General features: G+C 31.2%; 1 protein-coding gene across 3 annotated transcripts in view; it reads right to left on the reverse strand.

The window, feature by feature from the left end:
* Positions 1 to 19183, reverse strand: part of LOC111037827 (diencephalon/mesencephalon homeobox protein 1-like) — a 94083-nt gene extending 74900 nt beyond the window's left edge. For all 3 annotated transcript variants that reach the window (XM_022320607.1, XM_022320606.1, XM_022320605.1), the window contains exon 1: positions 18246 to 19183. In XM_022320607.1, coding sequence (XP_022176299.1) covers positions 18246 to 18708 — 463 coding nt within the window. In that variant the 5' untranslated portion in view covers positions 18709 to 19183. The remainder of the gene's footprint in view (positions 1 to 18245) is intronic.
* Positions 19184 to 26347: the final 7164 nt, after the last annotated feature.

Consider the following 26347-nt stretch of genomic DNA (forward strand, 5'->3'; position numbering starts at 1 on the left):
CTTAATAATTTACTTTTCTTTTCAATCAACCATAAGTATAATACTATTATCAATAATATTTTATAGCTGATGACTGACGTGACAAATCTTTGAGGTTGTTCTGCGAAAACGCTGCCTATTTGTACGTCACATTTGTTAATCATTTTTTATTAGGTAATAATTAATGACAAAATACATAATTATATATATATATTAATTGTACGATCTCACTGGTTGTATCTTATGATAGGTAGGTATGTTATTATTATGTAGGCACTGAGTGTAACAAAAATATGTATTTGATAATTAATGTACTTAACTGATTGTGACACTGCATAGGTAATAGCTTTTTATCAGCTTGGTATATGTTGTGTAGGGAGGGATTCACCGAACATACCATCCGTATTTTTCTCTAATGATGGATTTATTAAAATACTGTTTTTTGGAATTTTGAAGTAGGTATAAAGTTAAGGACCATATTTTTGATTATTTAGATTGTTACCATTTAAGGAGTGCTTGGCGTTACAAGTATCTTTTTATAAATGAGAATCGACCTGTTTTTGCTGTAAATTCTTAAGAAGATGATTTTATTCAAAATATTGATGTATCTTCATCAAAATTTGAACAAGTAGTTTCTGAATTATTAAAATGTGTATACTTATAGCTGACTATAAGGATAATTATAATACTTAAGAATGGTTTAAATAATATAAAATAGATATGATAATAGATCTAGTGCTTATTATACATGGATAATTTGTACAAATTATAAACTTTTAAATGTTGGAATAATTAGCATAATTTTATTTATCATAGCACCCATATTATTTTCCAAACCAATTATCATTGGCCTATATCTTTAGCACCGCAAAGTTAAATATCTCAAAAACTCCTCGTTTGAATATCAATTAAGATACATAATCATTTTTAAAAATTCTTCTGATTAACAATTCACAGAATAAATTTGTATTACCACTCCTATTAAATAGTAAAAAAAAAATTTCAAATATTTAAAAGTATAATCTTTAAGTATGCTTGAAAATTCCAAAAATCCAAATTTAAATAAATGTATTATTAAATGAAAAATGAGATTGAGTGTGCTTGATAAATACCTTGTGTAATGTATGTATACTATAAAGACTAAAGTGTCGTTTCAACAATTTGCTGCATAATTAATATCGGTGAGGTATTTACGAATAAATAAAAATTAAATAAATAAATCTCAACAAATTAATTTTTGTTATAATTTGATAGATCGAAAAAAAATGTGTATCTGTTGTATAATTTCTGCAGTTTCAAAGGCAAAAAAAAAACATTAACAAATATGATAATATTAACCATAATATTATAAAGTATTTTTTCAATACTCTGAAAGCGTTTCTCGTGAATCGTTATAAATTAAAATGAAAAAAAAAAATCGTTTATAGGTGTAGGTATACGACATTATAATTATTTACAGAATGAATACATAAACGTAAGCGAAACTAAAAAAAGAAAAAAAAACGGTATAAATGGTCATAATAATAACATGCCGATTATCGACAAAGGAAGTGTTAAAGAAATAATGTGTATTTATGTACGGTTTCCGAAGTTTGGATAAACCGATAAGCTTAGGTACTGCTGCCGTTGTCTTATTCGTTAATATTCCGACCATTAGCTTTGCCGCCGTCACGCGTAGTCGGCCTCCGCCAGCATAATAGCTTTGTATTATGTACGTATATAATATAATATTATTATTAATAATAATAATAATAATAATAATATATAAAAGGGGGGCCGTCGAACACTAATAAACGACCCCGTCGTCGTCGGTTAACCAATTTTGGTCAAATCGATATGTACGGCGGCCGGCGGCGCGTGGCGGGCCGACGATATAACAGTCGTGTCAAGGATGGAAATTCGATATAGGACGGAAAATGTAAGTACGCGCGGGGGGTGGGTACGCCTAAAAAAATACTCCCCCCGCTAGTTCGTCTCGGTTAATAATAATATTGATAATAATTTCGTCATAGAGTATGCGGAGTGCACATAATAAATTTAATGAATAATTATTATATTATGATATAATCTACATGCCAGTAGCAATAGGTAACCGCGGTAGACCGACGTCCGACACATAACGTGAAAAAAAAAATGAAATAATCGATAGCCGCTGCTGTGAAATATAATGTACACATACAGGGTGACTCACCAATTATGCTCACCCTAATTTGTTCGCTAATAAATTTAGTAGAATTCTGATTTTTGGATAATTTTTTAATAAAAATGTAATTTATAATTTATTTCTAATTCATTTTTTAATTTTACGTATAAACAGACCACTTTAAAATAGATGAATATTAATAACTAACATTTTCAACTTCCCGTAGCCAGTTCCCATAAGTTCTAAACACATTGACATGGACCCATTGTATTGCCCTTATTAATACACACAAATAAATAACTCAAAAACTACTCGTTTGAATTTCTATTTTGACACTCTAACATCGTGAGATAAATTATCCACTAAATAATTTACAGTAGAAAACGAGCTGAGTCGTCATTCGAAAAATAAAAATTTGGTTCTCCACGACTGCAAGAACACTTCTTCTACAAAAATCTCACAAATCTCAAGAATTTTAAAACCGTATGGTCTTTAGGCACCTGTATCTAAAAATTTAAAAACGCAGTTTGTGAATGACTGTAATGTCGGAGAAAAAGATGAGGTTGAGTGGTGAACCATCCTATACATAAAACGTATACACCGCACTGTCACAGTCGGTACAGGCATACCCAAATATTTCAACGTTCCTACTTATATATATTATGACATTGTATTGAGGTAGCAGAGAGGTTCCTTCGTGATAACAATATTATAAGGTATTACAGTAGTAGGCATATAATATTATAATCGAAAGTGAATGGGTTTAGGCGTGTCTGCGCCCCCGACACTGAAATTGCCGCGTGTTCGGCTTTTAAGCGCTCTTATATTATACCGTAAATAGGTGCCAACCAGCTATATTGTATTATTAGTCGTGTTGTGGCAAAAATCCGACACCTTCGCACTATACTCATTATATTATTATTACATACCTACGCATTAGATTATCAGCTATAATGCTATATATATTATTATATGCGCGCGCGTGTGTGTGTGCGTGTTCGATACCTCCACCGCCTCCGCCGCAACCGCCGCCGAGAGATATTAATATTATAATAAACGCGCCAAGTGCCGTCGATGGTACGTTACCGTGCGGGGCGAGTGTGTGCGTGTGCGTACACAGTAGTTGTGGGGGAAAACGCGTATACATGGACAATATAATATTTTTATTATTATTATTATTATTATTATTATTATTATACGAGGAGTTGTCCGGGGACTCGGACAATGGTCGTCGTACACGGCCACTTAAAACGTCCGCTCGTAATCCGATTTATATTCGTAACGCGATTATATATATTATTATATTATTTCGATTATCTATTGTGGTCGCGATATTTCTGCGGCGTTTTCGTTTCCGATAAAACGCCCTCTACTTATACACGAGTGCATACACATATACCACTATTATTGTCGTTACCGTGCAGAATTACATATAGCCGCATATACCTACCAGCTACCTATGTATAATATTGTAGGTAGGTATATCGATTGTCCATAATTCAGCACCTATAGCGGTGCACGTGTGTGGGTATGAATGCATAGAATAATGCGTGGCATACATGTATGTTGCCGGTACGTTAGTGTGTGTATACGCATTATTATTATCCTCGTATAGTATACTATCAATAATATTGCAATAATGCGGCGCGTCGTTATTATAATATAACACGTATTGAAGGATACTTAGTCGTTTTTAATTGAAACGATAATATTATTATAATTACCACAAAAATAAAAATTGCTCGTAAAAAATGTAGCGCGACGAACGCACAACTATATGTGTGGGTACGTCATCCTCGCTATACTATTTATACATATTATAATATGTATATATAAACGATCTGCGAGTAAAACGCGTATATATTACACTTCACCCACTGCAACACGCTGCACCTATATAGAACAAATAATGGCCCGAGAGGCGCGTAAATAATGTGTATACGCGCGCATAATATATGCTGTGCAGTGTATGTTTTTTTAAGTGGCGTTATGTTAAAACAACAACAACGGCCGAATCTAAAATGGATTCCGACTAATTGGAACTTGAGATGGCTGTTTAAAAAATGTAAATAGCAACAATAACAAAAAAAAAACAACTTATATACGCACGCGCTGCAGTCACTACTACAAGTGTGAGCTCCTCCGCGCTATATATATATATATGTATGTATAATATAACACTTATATGGTTTATTGTATATACATACTATATATTATACGTAGGTATACGTATTTCTTCTGTGTAATATGCATGTATGCAATGAAAATGTCTCAAATGCAAAATTGCCTTTTATGCGAGCATATAATATGTATACGAGTATAATAACATGGACAACTATTACACACTTTTACGTTTAACTTTTTTCACTGTACTTTTTAGAAGTCTGAAGTGGCAAAAATCAATCATATAAATCCCACATAAATAGGGATTCGAGTGACTAGCATGGGTATATTATAATAATAAAATTATATTGTCTATTATACCTACCTATATACACTCAGTTTTTTTTGACGGTTTTTGAAGTGTTTTTGCAAATTGCCAGAAGAGCATATTTTTTCGACAAACGTTATCGAAAATGCAACGAACCATTGCCTACGTATTAAACGCGTTTACTGAAGGTTAGGTATTTTAAAAATGTATATAATATACTAGGTAATAATCGTTTTGAGGACACGAAAGAATGACTTACACAAGGCTAATTTGCATGTTCGTTGCTCTCGAAAAACCGAATGAAGTTTGTCTTTTCCCCGTTTAATTAGCATTTTCGTATCAAGTACAATACAATGTACGTACATAACACATTTTTGTGTCTCACCCCGCACGCTCTATTCCCGCCTGATTCCCTTTCATGTGTACGACCTTAATAATTAGTACGCTACACTGGTGGGTTTATATGTATATATGTATAAACTATACGCAGATACACACATACACACACACACATATCTACATACACACGCGCATGCAAACACGCGCATGTACGCGTAGTGGAGGTTTCTGAAGTGCAAAACAACACAACAACGGATTATTACTAGAGTGCCTGGAACCAGTGACGCGGGGTTCGGTCGGGGTGGTGGTGTGTTTTAAAATAAAAGGCCAGACTTTTTGTGAAGCCTGGTTTATTCTGTAGAGGCGACGGCCAGGAAGAATCAATAATTTGCGGATGCAAAGTAGTCCCGGAAACCTCCCCCCCCCCACAACAGCCATCCCATCACAAAACCCACCTACCCCGAATACTCTTTCACACGTGTAATATATATACATGTACAACGTGCGCGTGTATATAGCTATATCACACTTATAACTACACCCTTTTTTTTTTCCATTTACCCCCTCCAATCCGCTCATAAAGCAAAGCAAACACCTCGCCTGACACGTAATTAGGTCGACATGAATTCTACTTCCGCGTGTCCCCGCCAAAAACTGTGATGACGAGACACCGATCAATTTGTAAAAAATGCACGGAACGCTCTTAACTGGATATCATTTATTTTGTTTCTTATGGTTATTTAAATTAAAATAATAAACCTATGCTCATGTAGTCATGTACATAATATGTAATATTGAATAACCCCCCTTCCACGACTTACAAGGTTTGAAAGGTGTTGTTAATTAAACGGTCATGGTCTATACACTTGTTTTTTATGTTTGAAATAATTTTTCAAGATTCACGAAGACAAAGATAATAATATGTGAACTATTATGCTGTTTTTATATCTCCAGCATAACATAAATACATATAGTGAATACATTTTTATATTATATTCTTTTCGTGTTTGAACCGACCCGACGATGCAGTGAAACTAGTCTATTAGCTAATAATAATCTAGTTATTACTATTCATAGGTACATATTTTATACATTTTAGGCGTTAGTGAAGTGGTCAGATCAAATTATTTTTCACTAATTTTATATTTCATTAGGCTTTTAGATATTTTAATTGCTTAAGCGCTTCGCTTTATTGTTAAAAGTGTATAGACGAAATTAAATTGTATCCTACCTGCTAAGCAATAATTAAGGTTGTTCTGGAGTTAACAAAATTAATCAATTCGTTAGACAGAGCCTAGAGGTGCCGAGAATTAAGGGATTGAGTTGTGGGGGTGGGAGGGCGATGACAAAGAAAATTACGCGCTCACAATAGCTCCCGGAGTGGCGAAAATAAGTTATATAATTAATGAAATTGTTGGAAGACGGCGGCGCTTTCCCCAGGCGACGTAATTACTTGTCAACGGCAAAACCACTGTGCTGAAACGTTCGTGAAACTCTTCACCCTATCCAATGTGACTGTACTGGTTTAAAAGAAAAGAAATGAAGGAAGGGCGAGAGAGAAAAAAACAACAAAAATTAAACCATTTCCTTGACGGAAAAAATTATTATAATTGGTCTCAAATTTATCAGAACCGATGTTGACGGTGAACATAAATAAATACTCTAATAACATAATGGCTCACACTTTTATTTATATACTGCTATATTATTATGATACCAAAGATAGGTACGAAGTGGTATAAAATATTATTACACATTTCATTAATTATTTTTTCATGATAAACACAGCGCATGACGTAATACGGGAGTATGTGGCAGTGTTATGATATTCAACAGCCTATTATAATAATACAATATAATATTAACATAGGTAGCTCAAATTAAATCACATTTGACACAACGTTTATTCTATTAGGCACGACTTCGTTTTCGTTTTTGTGACACAGATTTAATGGCCGAGAACAAAAAAAGTTTTTTTTTATTTTTTAATATTTCTTCGCTCACTGACGTGGAAATGTGTTTCCTTTAATTGCACGTTAAAACATATTTTAAAATGTAATTCATTCTAAAGCTACGGCGACGGTGATGGGTTTGAATTTTTACGTATATACAAAAAAGAGGAATGAATAGCGACCGGGATTTGATTGCGGTCTTGGCTACAAAAAAAAAAACATTCCTCAAGGGCGAGAATCCTTGTAATTAAATTACACCCGTTCGTGCAAATCGGAACTCCGATAATTAACACTGGGATTTAATTACGACTCGCGGGGGGGAGAGAGTAAAAAGCCGACGAAAAACGGGGTTTTTCGTGGTACGATAATATGTATTATTTCGGCTTTATTAAAATCTTCTTAAAACTGCAGCCGAGTACGAGAATACCTACCCGAGATGCGTAGGTACGTACAGTATTATAAAAACGAGTTTTTTTGTTCACGCGTTTTATTCACCATTTCACGTTTTGTCTCATTTAAACGCTCGTGGTGTTATTCTGTATAATATATGATAATAATATATGGTACCTACCCATATATATATATATATATATTGTACACACTGCAAATTCATATAATATTATAATGCGATATAATATATAGTATACGTATACATACGGCGGCGATGATGAATACAAGTTAGGACTTAAACCGCATAATGTGTTTGATATAGGCTGCACAGTCGCCGGAGGTTTTTTATGAGCCCCGTCGAAATTAATGGTTTAGTCGAGCAAAATGTGCAGAGACGTAATTTCTGTCGCCGATAAAAGCAGGCAACAAGCTCAAAAATAAATTGTTTATTATTCTATATGAGTGTAGGCGTATAATATATGCGATGCACACGGATACGGTGTAATAATTCACACGCATCATCGCAGTATAGTCTAAGCAGCAGCTGATTGTCTTTTAAGTTGTATCTTTAACGCGGTAGCGGGTGTGAATGAGACGGGGAAAAAAATATAACGTATATACGGGCTTAAAAAATAAATAATAATAATAATAATAAAAACGATTTGTTGTTTTAAAACATTCTTGTTAAGTACCTTTTATACCTATATATTTTATTTAATATTTATAATATGCTTATAAAATGCTGAATAATCGTTGGAGATTGTTGAAAAAAAAATTCAGTCTATTCCCATACCATCACTAGTCTCTCAGAATACCTCCACCATATACTATACATATTATTATAAACCTTTTTTTAGGGTAAAAAACACCAATCACGACTCTAAGAATTTTCTGACATCGACCCTTTTGACCCTTTCACGCGCACATGACGAACATATTAATAATAATATTATGACTATCGTTTTCAACATGTCTCTTAATCTCGACCTGCAGCAGTTATTATAGTGTTATCAAGTACACGTTTTCAATTTTTTATGCACAGTAAATACCTACATAGTAATATGTCTACCTAGGTATCTATAACTAGGTAGTTATCCATGGATTTTGGAAAATGAGAAATTTCGTGACATACTCGAAGAATACAAAACATTTAAATATTTATAAATAATGTTAGCACCACTAACAAAATATATGAATGCATTATTTATGAGCCAAACATTATTTAGAACCCCGTCCTCCGACCGTCAATAATTAACGTTTCTAACACCATAATATTAGTTATATGCGCGCTTAGTTAAAATTTATCTAAATACGCTTGTTATTCAATAACGCCAATTATAAACATTAACTGTAATAATATATTATGGCGATATGTAAATTTGTGACTGTTCATTAGCCACTGTTTACGGATAATATTATTCAGTATTTCTATTTTGCAGCCGGCTGCACGTGTGTAGACATTGTGTATAGTAAATATGTTGAAAACGTTCACACCAATGCCGGACGATATAAAAATGAAAACGGTTCATCTACCTACTATAACTTATAAGTATATCAATACAACTGATTTGAGATATTGTCTTACAGTTGTTCTGGACTCTGTAATATGAATCGATTAATCATTTATGAAATAACGGAAGGTAAAAGAACAATATTAACGATCTAATTAAATATAAACACATTTGTAATGCACATGCACTGCCATATTGGTTGTATTAGTTATTATACTTATTACTAGTTATTAACTTTTATTACTATTATTGTAATTTGTACTTATTATTCCTTGTATTATTATTATTATTATTATTATTATTATTATTGTCAAGTAATCGTAATAATTGTTCTATTTACATTAACACGTGACGTAGGTACAAATATACTTATGGTAGATACCATATAGATACAAATAATATAAAATAGGTATCAGCTGTAAACGCATGCACATTATATAATACATTAATATATTGTAACAACCGCATAATATTGTTAAAGAAAACTGTTTATTCAAAGTTAACAACATATACTTTAATTTTTATTAATTTAACAATGCATCTACTAGAATCTCCATTGTAATAATAAAATACAATTAATATTATGATTGTGTGTTACTACAATAGTCTATACCTAAGTATACATTTGAAATGCAAATAATGCTTTTTCTACGTTTAAGAAATACAATTATTTTTTCAGTGAAACAATGTTGAATATAAATTTAGTTTTACATAATAATATGGTAATGAATACTTTGGATTCGAGAAAAAAAATGTATATTGGCCATTTTTGTGCGAAATTAATTTTATGTATGCAACTATAAATTTGAAGTAGGTATCTGTGTATACAGCAGTATATCAATGGATCATATAACATAGGTATAATATAAACTGCTATACATACTAATAAAATCTGTTGGAATTTTTTTTACGCCATACAATCGTTTTATAATTATATAATAAAAATTGAGATAGTTTGAAGTGAATGTAAAAAATAAATTAATATGAATGAATACCATTATTCCATAATCCTGTTGACTGTTGAGCGACCTCCAACAATCTATTGAACACAAAATAGATTTTTGTTTTATGTGATTATTCCACTGATCATCGATTATGCTAACTGTCTGCAATATTACAACTTCGTTCAAACAAACATTGAAACATCGTATACATCGATACGATTATTATATAATATTTACTTGATTAACACTCGTGTATGGTAAGTAGATCAACAAAAGTCAAAAGTAATTCTATCATTTTAGAACGAATTAAAGACTCACACGTTTTACATTTCATTGTAATAATTTATTACTTACGTAAAGTAGGTTTTCGATACAATAACATACTTTTGTTCAATAACTATTAAGCAAATACAGATTTAAAATGTAAAGTAAAACATTATTATACTGTTGCAACTTGAAATGCAGGTGAAATAATTTACAGGCGTTTGTTGTGAAGTGTATTCAAACGATACAAGAGGTACCTGAATAACATTATTATCATAATAAATTAGAACATTTTTATTAGTCTGCATCTTACTATATTATAAATTTCTTAAAAAAAGTTTGAACCAGTATTTTTAAAAATTTTATTGATATCCAGTGGATGTGAACGATAAGATAATAAAATCTATCAAAATCCATAAATATAAGCCAAGCCCAAAAAATTTACATTAAATTGAATGCCTACACATTAATGCGATTTGTACAATTTACTATGTATAGAGGTTCGACACTATACATTTATAATATATAGCCCCATATAATAAAAGTAACTATATACATATATTTATATATATATATGTACACTACAATATTAATAATAATAATAATAGTATAGTTACCTACCAACGAATTAATCCAATGATCTTTAGGTACCTACGTTGGATTTGTACCCACGATGGGTTTGAAAATACGTTGGATTTGAGAATACGGGATCGGGTGTAAAAAAATGTGTGGTGTTTTTGTTTTTAATTCCATGTACAAGCAGCGTGTTTTATATAAAAAGGAACGGAATGAAGGAGCTAAGAAAAAAAAAATTGTGTTAAACTCAATTGCGAAATTAGCTGTGGACGTGTTCGTTGTTTACACCAGGCAACTGGTCTTTAACAAATTAGGGGAAATATGTTTTTTCTACTTTTTGTTTTTTGTTTTTTGTTTTTTTTTTTTTTTGTTTCACGTTTAAAAGAAATCTGAAATGCAATACGGGGCACGCAAGACAATAGACGTGTTCCAACACTTGCGTGATCTTGAACTGTCAGATTTTAAGCTATAGGTACCTATATATAATGTATACTCGCACTGGTGTCTGGGACGTAGAGAGGATTGGACGATCAAATATGAAATTCCTAATTTAACACAGAACAAAAAACTTGCCTATTTTATAATAAAAGTGGTTAAAACTACTCAAGTTTGACGTAACTGTGATGACGAAATTATTATTTTGTGTATGTTATCTCTAAACATAAAAATAATAATCGTACTCGTCGTTGCGTTTCGATGATGATTTGCCAGATTTTACTTTTAAACCATATAGCTATATAATAATTTGTAAACAAAAACCAAAATTATATTCACCACCCTGACGATTTTAATCCTTCTGTGAGCTGCTAACATAATATAGTTAATTTTATAATATGTTGGTACCACCTATATAAATAATATGTGTACGTTATTATACATCAAACCTACTCGCACGATAAGCTGATCAAATTGCCAACATTATCACATCATACATTTTTGAATGTACAGATATTAGCAAGTAAAATTAATTTCAAAACCTTTTTGCGTATTTATAGGTAGGTATACTCGCGTACTATATTATTATTTCGTTCGTTATTATTTGAACAGTTTATAAAATTTGAAATGTCGACACCGGGCACTTATTACTTTATATTATATGTGGGCCGAAGGGAGTAACAATGGGGCTATGGATATAATAATGTGAAATATTTGCCTTGTTCCCGCTCGGTCCCTCATTCTTTCTTACAAACGTTTACACTCCTCTCACTCTATACCAGCAGCAGAGCCGTGTATATTATAAAATAATATAAGACAAGCGATATACATACAACAAGGACTCGTTATGTAGATTCGTGCATTTTAATCAACAAAAAAGGTATGTGTGTGATTGTGTGAATATCTATACATACTTTAAGTACGTCATATTAGTTAGAAATATGTCATAACTTAATTATTTAAACGTTTTTATCAGTGATAGTGGAGTACCTACATATTTTACTAATCACACTAGCTGCTATGACATGTTAACTATATTATTTAATTTATCAAAAAATTATTTTATTTTTATTCCATTATGTAGGTATCGGTTTTTGCCTATAATAATTATTTTACATGTCAATACAGAACATAACATAATATTTAAAAGCAGGCATTATGGTATTTAGTTATTCTAGTGAAAAAAGTGTATAATATTTAGGTAGTATAATATGCGCTATATACATGCGTCTTATGTCTTCACTTATTGGCAGACTTTGTTTTTTTAATGGAACTAGTTTAGTAAAATTGTTTTTTTGTATGGGATTAAGTACTTCTCAGTGGTTTCCAAAATATCTTACCAATATTAACTTATATTAAACTCGGAGCGTGTCGTATTTTTATTATATTTTCGATTTTATAGAGCCTGCTCTGAGTGAATGAGTTAAACCTACTGGCACCTACCTACCTATTATGTAAATGTATTGTGCATAGGGAAATCATTTTTTAAGTTGAGAAAAATTATTGAATAGTTTGAACCAGTGTTTCTATATTAGTTATGTCTGAAGATTGAATTTAACTGCGAGTAGTTAACAGAATAATATATTGTTTTCCTTTTAATAATTTATTTTCTTACGTTCGCTCTTTATTACATCCATAGTAAATTGGTATATAAATGTGCTCCCTATACACTTGTATTTAAGATCTGAATATATACACAATAGGCGTATCAATAGATCTGCACGACTGCACGTATTATTATAATGTGTTGATTTTGGTTTTACATTTTTGACAATTGTTATCCGATTATCGTTTGAAATTTTTTATTTCTTCAATTAAAATACAAATCATCTTGTCCTTTGTATAGTCATAAATAATAATATAAATACCTACGTAATAAAATAAGTTTACCAGTAATGATATACAAAAACGGCAGCCTAGCGATCACACTATTGGAGTGATAAATACTCATCTCGCCCACGGCGCATTTAGAGCCTAATTAATTTATACACCGTATACCACTATTATTGAAAAACAAATATTATTTATAGTTTGTTTGGTTTTGTTTCACATAGGTACTCTAATGATTTTCGTAGTATTATATGGACTCATTTTACTCCTTTATCTATATTTATAAAATGATAAAATAATTATAATATTTGAGACTCGATTTACCTTGCTAAGGCCCCTAACTTCTCAATATTTATTAATCGCATATGTTAATGAAGTTTAAAAAAATCTGTAAATAAATGTAGTCAATCAAGCTCTCATTTTTATAAAATCTTTAATAAGTTTTAGGTAAGCTAAACGCTGTTAAGAATTTAGAACCTTTTTTCGATTGTAATAATTGGCAATTGTCAAGCTATTATCGTAAGTAATTACATAGTAGTATAGTACATTATAATTCTATGCCGTAGCCTGTAAATGTCTACCTTAAAATTGTGCCAATGCTATAAATAATATACATAGAGTATAGACATAGGTTGTGAGACTTTGAAAATTGAACATTAAAAATTGGATACATTTGTAAATATATAAAATTTTAAATCATTTTTGTTTGAAAGTGTCATTAATTTCCTTTTAATTAACGAAATGATTTTTTCTAAACTAAACATATATCTATTAAATGCATACTCAACGGTCTATTCAAGATAAAAGATAATAATACAAATGACTTACAAGAAGTATAATAATTTATGTTAGAACAAGTTTATAGTAACCAACTTGGAAGTAATACTAAAAAGCTATGCTTATATAATATTTTCGAGTTTCGCTGTTGAGTAAACTGTGCACCTCACCTGCAGAAACATTAACGACTGTTGAAATATATCAACTTACCATACTATAATATTATGTGTAGATTATCCAAGTAGTTAACCTAAATATTTACTAAGATATTTGAAACTAAATCATCTATAGTATATAAATATATTTATTATATAAAAAAATATAAATAAAAAAATATAAACTTAATACTTAAAAAACTGTTTTTGATTCAAGAGAAATGGTTCTTTAAAACATTTGTCTGTATAGATCTACAGTGCTTCCTAAAACTTGTGCCGTATATTGATGTTAAAGGTGTATCGCGAATTTGTGGACTTTTATGAAAATAATATAACATTTAAATTAAATAATTCGAGAAACAATTATTTTAAAAAAATAATACTAATTTGTGTTACTACAATATTTTACTATACTTGAATACTGAATGTAGTTAAATTATGTATTACATAGCTAATCATTTACATTAGATTTTTTAGATTTGCATTGAAATTATTTAATGGTTGTAAGTTAGGTAGGTATACCTACTATTTACCATAGATAAAATACTTAGTAAAAATGCATATATTCTATTATGTTTATTATATTAGGTTAGGTTGCATCAAATCAACTAGATTTAAATTTACACCTAGGCGGTAAGTTGGTATTATCATGATAACTTTATATATTCAACAACTATTCCCCTTAACATTTGAGTGTTTGTGTGTGTGTGTGTAATTTTAATTCTTATATGTTTTTAAATGCATTATAATTTGTAATATGAAGTACCTTTTTTAAAGCATTTAAAAAATTGTATTTTCTATAAGATTATCATCACCTCGTTTACAACATATACCTGCTTATTAATTCAATAATTCAGTGAATATTTTATTATTATTGTGCATGAAACCAACCTATTCAACGAGGACTGGATTGAAATAAAACAGTTCTTCAGCCATTCTGTACTTCCGGGTGGCTAAAAAATGAATGAAATTTATTTTTCACTGGTACACATATTAAGGTTCGGCCCTTCGAATATTTTTGGATATATTTCTTTTGGATGGTTACAGCGTTCTAATTGTATTTCAATATTAACTATTTTATACCTAACACCGATCAGAATTGTTAATCGATTGTAATCGGATACTACACATCAGTTGTGGCTGGCGGAAAATGCGGAAATTTTTTAATTTCCTTGTTACATACGAATTATTAAATTAAGTCAATTTATGATTTATGACGAGTCTTCCGACCGGGGAATTGCATTTGAAAACTTTTCGATTTCGCATAAAAACTATATGCATGTAAAGGAAGCCCATCCCCCTTTAATATAAATTCAATTTCGACCGATTGGTTGCTAGGTACGGTAAAAACCGAGTATATGCCTTCGTACGAAATTGGTTGGTAATTTCAACTCGGAAGTAGGAACTTGGATTTGCTACAAGCTGTACTAAAGCCAATAGTATGCATTCGGCTGAAATGCCAGAATTAAATTGACACAAACATATAAATAAAATTGTGCTAAACCTCTAAAATTGATACGGATTAATCTTGCATTTGCCTGAACAATATTTTATCAAAAAAAAAAAACGCGCTTTAAGAATAAACATAAAAATCATTACATTGAGTTTAGACTTACGTAGATATAATTCGAGGTGTATAATAATGTTGATTTTTAAAATATATTTAGTACATCTTTTATATAGAAAACCAATAGGTGTACTATATTTAGCATACTATGGTGAAACTTGTAGACTGTAGAGCTTATGCCTGGCGGATAGTGAAATAATTATTTAAGCAATATATTTTATCTTAGTAATATCAACATTTTTGGAATTATTAACTGTGAATAACTGTAGTGTGAAAATTAAATGCATATTTTATTTTAATTAATCATTAAATTAATATGATTTTGTTTATACAATAGTAATAATGTTTTATTTTACACTTGCTCTCATTTCTATAGTTATTATTTCTAACTACAGTTTATTATTAACATTTTTTTAAGTTAAAATAAAAGTAGGTAGGTACTTCAGAATATTAATTTGAATTTAAATTTACTACATCATTATTATGAATTATAATATCAAAATATTTTTGTTAAATGCCATTAAATATTATACTACTATTCATGAATACTTTTTCAATTAATTAATTAATCAGTTTGATGAATAATGTGTTATAAACCTATAACTACCCAAGTTAAAATGTATTCATATTCAAAATAATTGTATGTGTTCGATTTAATTATGATTTGTTCAATTATTTAATTAGATTTTTAATTCTGTATAGAACGTTGATAGCAAGTTAATTTGAGCAATAATTTTTTTTTCAGTGTGTATAATGTGTAAATAAAATCGAAAATATGGCACATATACCATTTAAAAGCTGAACAAAAGAATATATTGTACCTATAGGTGTCTTAAGCTACTTAATTTAATTATATGACTTACACAGTTACACGCAATAATTTTATAAATCTATATATAGCTTAATATAGTTAAGGTACCTACATATTTTTAAAAATATTTCCCTATTTATTTAGATGTATCAATAGAATAATTTCTGTTGAAGCACCTCCTCTGGGAGGCCTCCTTTCTGTCTTTCACTATGCCATTATTTACTATGTTTATCACTTAAGCTCATTTTTCTGATTGAAATAGGCGTCATAATATAGAATTTTGAGAAAAAAATAAAAATGTATTCCTATTTCTGTTATACATGTTATTTATTAACCGTACAACTTCTGAAGTGATCTATGACTAGATAGATACCTACAATCGAAATAATTGTATAGATCATATATCATGTAATATTTTATAAACTAAACGAAATCAGATTTCTTATAATAAAATAGTACCTATCTACTATAACTTTAAAAAATATCTAAAATTTAAAATTGATCTTCTACATACGCAGGATCTATTTTTAAGTAGGTATATATATTTGACCATAACCAATCAACTATAAAATACCTATATCTTATAGGACGCGCCTAGGTATAGTACTTGTCTTATATTACGACCTACCTACTATATTACAATTTGTTTTAAGTTAAGACTATAGGGATTACAATGGCATCCTGTCATATTATATATACAACATATTAAAATACATTTCATATCACATCAAAATATTGGAAGTTGTATTTATGTCATAGTTAAGTGTAGGTATTTATAATAATTCTACTTTTAGATGGCATGTATAGACTATAGGTTATAGGTATCTAGCGTGTTGTTTAATCATAGTACTTAATACTATAATTATAAAAAATAATGTTTATTTCTGAATTCATCTTACTTGAATCCTCCCTAAGTATATGTATACATTTACGAATTATGATGTATTTATTGTTAATTACATTCAGTGCTCGAATTCATTATAAGCCTATAAAGTTGTATTATGCTTTACATAAAAAATTATAACCTGTGACATAATTTAATCTAAGCATGTAAGTCTAATAACTTATTTATATCAGTAATCAGAACTTAAATTTATTATATTTTATATTATACTCAACTCGTATTGATGTTGATTGGCATAAATATAGGTACTTTGTATTTAACTGAACTATTATATTATGTAGATGCAATAGCACATAATATGTGCAAATTTAAATTTTGACTTGAAGAATTATTGAAAACGTTTTTAATTATAGAACATAGGTCATAGGTATATATTATACTTTTCAAACGATAAATGATTTAGTTCTAATTTAAAAATTATATATTATCTGATTAGTATTTAATAATTGTATTGGTGATATTGTGTATGTTTAAAATGGCAAAGAATGCTTAAATAAGCTTTAACGACAACACACAATGTAATTAATCCTTATTCGTTGTTAAACAATACTTGAAGATCGATTATGAACAATATAACAGAAATAATATGTTCCCAAAATAGTTATTACCTACTTATTCGGTTTGACACATCATTTTGTCTATAAGTAAAAATCAAATCAAGTAAATATAATTGGTGGACAAAAGAGAACAGAATAACATTTGATGTACCTATTCACACCAGCTTTGGTATGCACTGATAATGAACTAAAATCTAACTCTGTATAATAAGTGTATATATAAAACCATTCTCAATTCATTCGAGCACTACTGCAGTAAAATTTAATACATTGCTTATAGATGTAATAGGTATAACCATGTACAACGACCTAACCTAACTCATGGCGGGAGATTCGATGTATATTTTTCTCAAATCAAGAAATTTTCGAATGGAAAGATCCTATTTGCGGTGAACACCCTGCAGAGCAACGGCCGTGGTTGCTATATTATCATCGCAACCTTATCTTTCCACCAAGACGGGACACACGCGGACTTATATTGATGATATTGATATCATGATGTGTCCATCACCTATATTGCCATCGCTTGGAACATGAAATAAACGAGTCTCACGAGCTGTATAACATTACTACCCTTACTCTTTTTCGATGACAAGCCAACATAATATCTAATATTCTGCAGAACAATTAATACATATATGGGCACGACGTGCGGATAATAATATTTTCTGACGACTTACCGGCAGCGGCGGCGGCTGCAGCGGCGGCTGCGTGATTGGAGGTAAGCGAGAGCGGCGCTCCGCCGTTGTTGTTGGCGGCCGCGGCGGCGGTCATGCCCACGGCGGCGGCCAGTGAGTTCATGTTGTGCGGTAGAAACGCCGCGGCCACGGCGGCCTGGGCGTTGAAGTACGCGAACCGGCTGGCCACCATCTGGCTGTGGTGGCTGTGGTGGTGGTGACCGTGGTGGTGGCCGTGATGGTGGCCGTGGTGGTGCATCCGGCTGGCGTCCCGGTCAGCGGCAAAGCACGACGACGGGCCGGCGGGCCCTGGCGCCGACGGCGGCGCCGGCGGTTGCGGGTACTGGGGTGTGACGGCCGACACGGCGGCCGCCGGGCTCCTGTTGCTGTCGGTCAGGCCCAACAGCTCCTGTATGGCGAACGGCGACCGTTGCGGCATCGTCTTGTCTTTGGCGGCCGCGCTCATCGCGCGCTGCACATCTGCACCCGCTGCGGCCGTCGTTGTTGTCGTCGTCGTAGCTATGCGTGCGTATATACGCGAATTAATGATGTTCTAATATTTTATTTCACTGTCGCGCGTGTATCGGTAATAATTATTTATAACGACAAACACAATATTATAATATATTAGGTATATTATTGCATATTATTGCATATTATTATTGTTATTATTTTAGACGTGTGGTGAAGCGACCGTTATAATATCACTATATATTGTTATTATTGTAATAATTATAAGGTATTTTGTCGTATGTCGTGCCCGGCACGTGCGCTCCCGTAAGCGTTTGCGGACGGTGTATCGCTGGTCGGACGAAAACTGCAGCGCGGCGGACGGCGTGCGCGCGATCGCGAGTATATTGTGCGAGTACGTGTGTGTATGTGAGTGTGTCTGTGAAAGTGTGTGCCGGCGAAACGCACCGCGTCCACAGGGATCCAGTGCCGGTGTGCGCGCCGCGTCAGTCGCGCGGTCGGACCGGCGGCGGCGTCCCGGCGGCGGCGAAACGGGCGTGTCCGCGGCCGTCCCGCGATTGGCCGGCCGGGCGTTCCCGAACGGAGCGCCGCAGCGATGGGGACCGCGCGCGCCGTACCGCACCGGCGGCCGCGTAACACCCACTTAGGATTTTTCCGAAAGGAGGGGAAAAAAATACGGTACGCGCGCCCGAATAATACCCTCTCGCTCGCTTCTTCTCTTTCTCGGCGCATTGGTGCGACGGTCTTTTCCCTTCCCTCACTCCGCTACCGCAAGTCCGCGCGCGTCGTCGTCGTCGTCTTCCTCCTACGCTGCCGCTGCTCCTCCTGCAGCCTCTTTTCGTCCTTTCTTCTCGATTTCCTTACCACCGCGAGGACTCGCGATATATCATAGGTACACAAGCGCGTGGTTCATAATATGTGTTTAGGTATAGGTGGGTAAATTCATCATCATCATATAATACGATATCGGTCCACCATAAAATAATAACATAATAATATTATATTATTGAGTAGGTAGGTTAAAGCTGGTCTCGTTCTTACTGATTTATAATAATATTAGCTTTGTAGGTAGGTATTATTACAAAGTATGCGCATAAACTGCCCATCGCTAGGTGCTGCCCGCGAGTGTATGATATGAGCCTCTTTAATTATAATGAACCAATGTTGGCCCAAACTTTCTAACTAAATTTTTATTTTTTATTAATGATTATGTGCAAAAACTATTTAGTTTTTCAATAACACATGTGAATATTGCCAATGTTAATTTAATAGATATTAAAACCGCATATTAGTTAATCATTCTATTGTTAACCAAATTAATAATATAAAAGTGGTAGGTACATACTTAAAAGAACGTTCAGAAGTTCCTAGCTCGTCAAAATAATCATAAAACATACAATATTGTATAAGTATTAAGTTATATAGGTACCTATATATTATACAACGATAATAATGTTACCGTCATTTATAATTTATAGATTACACTGATCATATAGACTTATCATTGGCTGATAATATTTCTTGCAGTGTCGTAAGTGCATTTTAAACTATTTTAATCTTGTAATTTACCTACCTATAGCCATATAAATGCGTATAACTACTTAATATACTTAGGAATAAATGCATATAGTTATAAGTTTAGTTGTGTATAGTATAGTTATTGCATAGTTGGTTATCACTAAGGATTTAGGTTTGGTAGTTACAACCCTACCAAAACTTACAGTTCAAATGTATCCTGATATTGCCGATATAAAAAACAAATCGATTGATTGGTTATGTGAGCGGTCTATTTTGACTCCCAAAAATGACAGGACAGCTGTGATTAATGAAATTATTCTTAAATCATTTAAGGCAACTGAAATGTAGTATAAGTCTATAGATTTGGTACTGCAGAAGACAGATTATGCAGTTCACTATTATTTGGAGTTTCTCAACACACTTAATCCTCTTGGTTTTTCAGCACATAAGATATTCCTTAAAGTAGGAACTCCAATTATGCTGTTGTGAAATCGCCATCCGCCCAAACTCTACAATGGTACTAGACTGTGCGTGAAAGAGCACTCCAAAACAATGTCATCAAGGCAACAATAATTACAAGTTGTGCTCAAGGAGAATCAACGTTTATACCACTTTTATCACCAAACTATAAATTCGAGTTTAAAAAACTGCAGTTTCCTATTAAGGTATCTTTTACAATGATCATAAATAAGTCGCAAGGGTAGTTGTTAAAGATAGCAGGGATTGACTTGACTGATGACTGCTTTTCACATGGGCAATTCTATGTGGCATGCTCCAGAGGTAGTTCACCTAGCAGCTTAGGCATTCCTACCCCAAACGGAAGAAAAACCAATGCGATATATGAGGAAGTGCTTTAATAATAATACAAAAATAATAATAATGAGTCTAATGGTGCTATATCAATTAACACACACACACACACACTTACACAATGAAATTGTGGATTCCACGTAATATTAGCACCATCAATACAAATAAATTAAATACTAACAGACGGCTTACGAAAATGCCAACAAAGAAACTAATACAAGGGCAACGCAGTGACGGGACAGCTTAATATATATATATTTGTCATATATTGACACGGCCACACTCTATAATTTGGTACCGGAATCGTAATGATTTAATAGGTCTTACAGTTTAGGGTAAAAATACAAAACTGAGGTTTTGGTAACGTTGTTGGCGTGTTATTAACTGGTATTCCCAACCTAACCCATTTTGCGTTTCAGACATTGCTTTTTTTTATTATGGTTGAGATATTGTTGAATACTTCGTAATTTAATATGATATATCTATTATCTATAGTATACATAAGTAAAATATAATATCGGTACACATTGTATAATATTATTATGACTGCTGTAGTATTTTTTTTTCTGCAATCTAGATTTAACTCATTTATCTTATAAATTATTAATTGAAATTAGTTTCATAACGAGATTTAATATCAAAGTAAAAAAAAAAACTATTATTTATTTTTACAATAATTAAAATATACTGTATGGACCTCAGATTATCAGCCCATATGTATATTCGTATATCTATTTATTGGTCACACAAAAAATAATGTACCTTCAAGGTTACTTTTAAGTACAAAGTCTGTTACCGAGACAATTATAAAAACACTGCATATATTATACATAATATTTACAATTACATGAATTTCTGCAGAGATCTCTATACTGGTGCATGTCAGTGCTCGTGCACATCGGATGACAGGCTGCATAGTGCATAGCAGTGCAGTATAATATAATAATATATTAATTATGCCGAACTGAACCGCGAGTACTTGTAGAAATTGAACGCGGCTGCTGCAGACACGTCATGCAGTGCATTCATATCTCGCTATATATATAGGTATACCTACCTATATTAGAATTTATGATGATTAATAATAATTTTTTTAACACCCCCTGAAATGTATACACCTATTATATTATAATATATTATACTACAAAGATGAGCCTTACATAATATAAAGTATATAATAATATAATGAGAATATTTTTATTTTTTAATTTGTTATGTCGAGCCTAGAGTTATAAAATATATACTATATTGTTCACACATATATGCAGAAGTATACACATAATATTGCAGCGTTTAAATCAAAAATAAGGTTTTACCCGCATTAACGATAGCAGTTACTTTCAATATATAGTTTCTTAAGCGACTAATTTATTGGAGTGATACATATTTTGTATTTATTGAATTTCTATAGATATCGTATGATTGAATTGCCTTCAACAATTCAAAAATATATAGATATACCTATATGGTACATATATTTTATAATACAATTTGTATTTTCTCATTAAAATGTTTAGGCTGGTTAGGTATAGTGCGTAGTTACTAATAATTTCTCTCTGAAGAGTTTAGTTTAAAATGTTGCTGTATGTGTTTAATTTTCAATAATTTTTTTTTGTACTTGACAGATATTGCTTTTTTATTAAGTCACGCTATACGCCTATTTAATACCTTCACCAGCTGTCAATATATATTAAACTGTTAATCTACAATATCTAAACTGTTATATTTGTCTATTTGTTTTAATGTCAACAATGAAAACGCGTTATGAAATTAACAAATAATTTTACTGTAATAAATGTAGGTTAGACACCTATTATAATTATCGTATTTAGTATCATTATAATTTATTATTAGGGCTCCGATGAAGAATCTATCCAAAATATATTATTATTTATGAAATGATATTAAAATGTAAAATTTAGTTTAAATTATTTAAGTACCTATAATATGTAAAACAAGCCAATGGTCACATCATCGAAGCTTTCTTTTTTAATAAAAAGAAATTAAAAAATATATATAATCAGTATATTTCAATTATTGCATTATAATATGCTTAACCTTCAATACAAATTAAAAAATATCTAAAACAATTATTTGTTGATTTATTCAAATCAATATAATACTAATTATTAATGTGTCAATAGTAAATCATATACAAACAATTAATTTAGTCAAACAGAAACTATTAAATAATAAAATAATAATATAACAATAATGTATTACAATAATAATGTAACAAAAATGTATTACAATAAACGTGTTACTATAATGTAAAATAATATTATTTAATTAAACCCATAATTATTGTAATTGTTTACTTAAAACAATTAGATGGATGTAACAAAATACTTTATGAATGTATATACAACAGTTATACGGGCACTATAATAATATTACTATATAAATTATAAGTAGGTAGGAATGCCTATATTGAATTAGAAAATTGATAAGTATTGGTGAATAATGTTTTTGAACACTTGTATATATAGGCGTTGTCTCGTAGTACCTACCAACATGTACGTTGTGTACATCATATACCTACTAATATCAACGAATTAAATATAATCATTAATTCGGATTAGAATCCATAATTATAATACCCATGAATGCATAAGTTATGCAGAAAATACATTTTTATTTGACACGTGCAGAGTGGGTGTTTTTAACGAAAGCCACTCATTTCCTCAAATAATTTATATAATTTTGAAAAATGTTCTTACCTTGCCCACTTAAAGTTATAGGTACAAACATTATTTTTATAACCATTAACATGCAGTTAGTCGAAAAAAGTCACTTTTAGATTCTGAGTGAAGTGATGAGTATATTTAATATACACGATGGTTTAAAAAAATATTGTTTTTGCACTTGCACATATTTTTGGGCGGATATGAGATTAGAAATTTGTTGAGGTATCCTTTAGTAGTATACCCTCTAGATGAGTGATTTTTAATAATCCTACACAAATGCTGTGCTTTTATATACAATATAAGAAGATTTTTAAATTAGTATACGAAATATTTTTAATATTTTTGATGTCGTAAATAATCTTTGCATGCCTTTTACATAAAATATTAAGTTAGTCATGTAAGTTTATGTTGTTTGAATCAATCTCTATCTCTGTTTTATTATTGTTGTCAATATTGTTCTAAATATTTACCTCGCACGTAGCTATTCATTTAAATACTCCGAGTGTCACGCATCTGCAGCGACTTAGTGATTCTGCCCAGTACAGAGGCTACTTCGTTTTGCATATAATTATTATACTAGATATCATCTTGTCTGACCCCGGGAAAGCAAATAGTTATTATTAACAATTATAACATTTTACCATACATCATGGATGGTAGAAAAGGCCAACCGCAGAGAATTGCTGTTGGTAAATTACCAAAAGGGACAAGGCAAGTTAATGAATAGGCTTATATATAGGAGAACCCCAAACGGCCCATTTCCCGACTTGATTTTACTGAGCTAGTGCGAGCACATTCACGGTAGTTGATCTTTTCAATTTATTATTTGGATTTGGATGTTTTGGACTTGAAAAATAAATGAGTTAAGCACTTAAGCCATGTGTTTTCTAAACACTTATAGATTATACTTTGGTCCGAATATTTAAATTTATCTTTATCAAATGTAATTGAATTTATTGTTAATGGTGAAACACTTTAATATACATTGGAAAAACTATTAGGTAATTGTTCTGGTATTATTTTGTAAATTATTAACAACTCCGCCTTATTCTGTCCTGTCATCCGCACCTGTACGCGAGCGAACGCCACAGACGCTGTAAGCTATATTTCCCGGCAGCTTTTAAATTGTATTTCCACTTTTTTTTATGACAGATAATTTATAAGGTTATTTGTAGCATAGTATATTTTCTAATGGCTATAATTTATTATTAAAATCATAATACTATGAAGACTCAATGAAGAATGAAGAATTCAAAATTGGTCTCATATTTGATTAATTAATTATTATTACTAGTAAAACTTATGATTGTGCGGAATATTGTTTGATTGACGACTAATAAAGAGTAGGTATAATTACCAAACGAATATTTTCCAAATACACTCAAATCAGGTGACAGCTAACTCTATGCCTCCACCAAAATCAAATTCGACGCTGCTTCCAATTTACTCAACACACTTTAATATATTTAAACTGTTTAAAATATATAACATTGTGGCAGGTATTTGCAGTTTACTGTGTAAATTGTATACGCGATGAATATTGATTTAAATAAATAGAATATATTATTATTATTATTAAAATCTCTTCCAATGGCTGCCTAGACTAAAACCCTACCTAACATACCTGTGTTACTGATAGTTTTTAAAAAAAAAGAATATCAAAATATAAAATATATTATGTGAAAAACACTAGAATAATAAAAAAAAATATAAATTTTAAGTTGTTAATTTACTTGTAGATGTAACAACGAATATATTTCTTACATTACATTACAGATTCAAGGACTTAGCCGTCACGTATTGTTATATTTTAATATGTCATCTGGTTTCATTCCTTACCATGAGTTTATTACGCTGATGAATGATGTATATAATATATTATATATAGAACCTCTTAATTAAATAATCTACTGTCTTAATCACCAAATACCCAAAGACCGTTCCAACACATATTCTGGAATTGGATAATACATAATAGCTATTAGCTTCAATAAAACAGAGCGAATAGAGAGATTATTCTAATAAAGTTTAATATATTTCGTTAAGTTAAAATTAACTTTTCTTTGCTTATTTTTACGATATTATGTTATGTTATAAATAACGACGAATGCTATGTATAGAATATTATACCTTGTCAATTAAAATACTGTTTGAACTATAATTATCTTTGTATTACATAGATACATACACAATAATGACCCCGCAGTTATAGATGTATCATATTCTAAAATATTATTTAATTTGTGTTTGTACAAATGCGTAAATACTATGACACAGGTAATATCCTTGTTGGTAACAGTATAGATATTTACAATGGTAAAAATATTATTTCGAAGACATCTGCAGCAATGGCATACTAAATTATCATGCGTACAAATAAATAAATAAAATATAATGTTTATTGTTATCTCGTAGATGTGATATATTTTAATGTTTAACATACTTATTTATTCGTGTACAATATAGGCTCAGCGCCATATTATATTACACTTACTAAGTTCCAAAAGGAACTCCGACGCTTAATATATAATATTCAAGAGTCGGGTTTTAGTATCACATAATATAGTTTCAATATAATGCACTTAAGTTTATTATTAATATCATGATATTTTTTTTTTA

This window comes from Myzus persicae, unplaced genomic scaffold (genome assembly GCF_001856785.1).
Source record: "Myzus persicae strain clone G006 unplaced genomic scaffold, MPER_G0061.0, whole genome shotgun sequence".
NCBI classification, from domain to species: domain Eukaryota; kingdom Metazoa; phylum Arthropoda; class Insecta; order Hemiptera; family Aphididae; genus Myzus; species Myzus persicae.